General features: G+C 73.0%; 1 protein-coding gene across 1 annotated transcript in view; it reads left to right on the top strand.

Moving 5' to 3' along the window:
* Window positions 1-228: 228 nt before the first annotated feature.
* TPBGL (trophoblast glycoprotein like) overlaps window positions 229-481 on the top strand; it is a 1,273-nt gene continuing 1,020 nt past the window's right edge. The window contains exon 1 of the mRNA XM_011368437.1: window positions 229-477. Within this exon, the coding sequence (XP_011366739.1) occupies window positions 229-477 (249 nt within the window). The remainder of the gene's footprint in view (window positions 478-481) is intronic.

Below are 481 nucleotides of genomic sequence, written 5' to 3'. Positions count from 1 at the left end.
GAGTAGGGCACCGGGGGCGGGGGGCTCCGCTCCCCGCCTGACCCCTTTCGCCCCAGCCAGGAAAGTGAAGCCTCCACGGACTTTAGAGCCCGCAGACGGACCGACCGCGACTGCCAGCCTCTCGGGGTCAAGGACTTGCCCCACCAGCCCCCTCTCCCCTGCCCCCCAGGCGCTCCGAACTCACTGGTGAGCGCAGCAGCCCGGGCGCTGAATGCGGGGGCAGCCACGATGGCCCCGCGCGCGGGACAGCTGGAGCCAAGGGGGCCACTGCTACCGGGGCTGCTGCTCGTGGCGGCGGTGCTGAGCCAGCCCGCCGCTCCCTGTCCCTTCCAGTGTTACTGCTTCGGCGGCCCCAAGCTGCTATTGCGCTGCGCGTCGGGCGCCGAGCTCCGGCAGCCGCCGCGGGACGTGCCTCCTGACGCGCGCAACCTCACCATCGTGGGCGCCAACCTGACGGTGCTGCGCGCGTCCGCCTTCGCCG

Source organism: Pteropus vampyrus, unplaced genomic scaffold, assembly GCF_000151845.1.
Source record: "Pteropus vampyrus isolate Shadow unplaced genomic scaffold, Pvam_2.0 Scaffold141, whole genome shotgun sequence".
Taxonomy (NCBI): domain Eukaryota; kingdom Metazoa; phylum Chordata; class Mammalia; order Chiroptera; family Pteropodidae; genus Pteropus; species Pteropus vampyrus.
The sequence above is the reverse complement of the archived record's forward strand: the minus strand, read 5'-3'. Positions and strand labels throughout refer to the sequence as shown.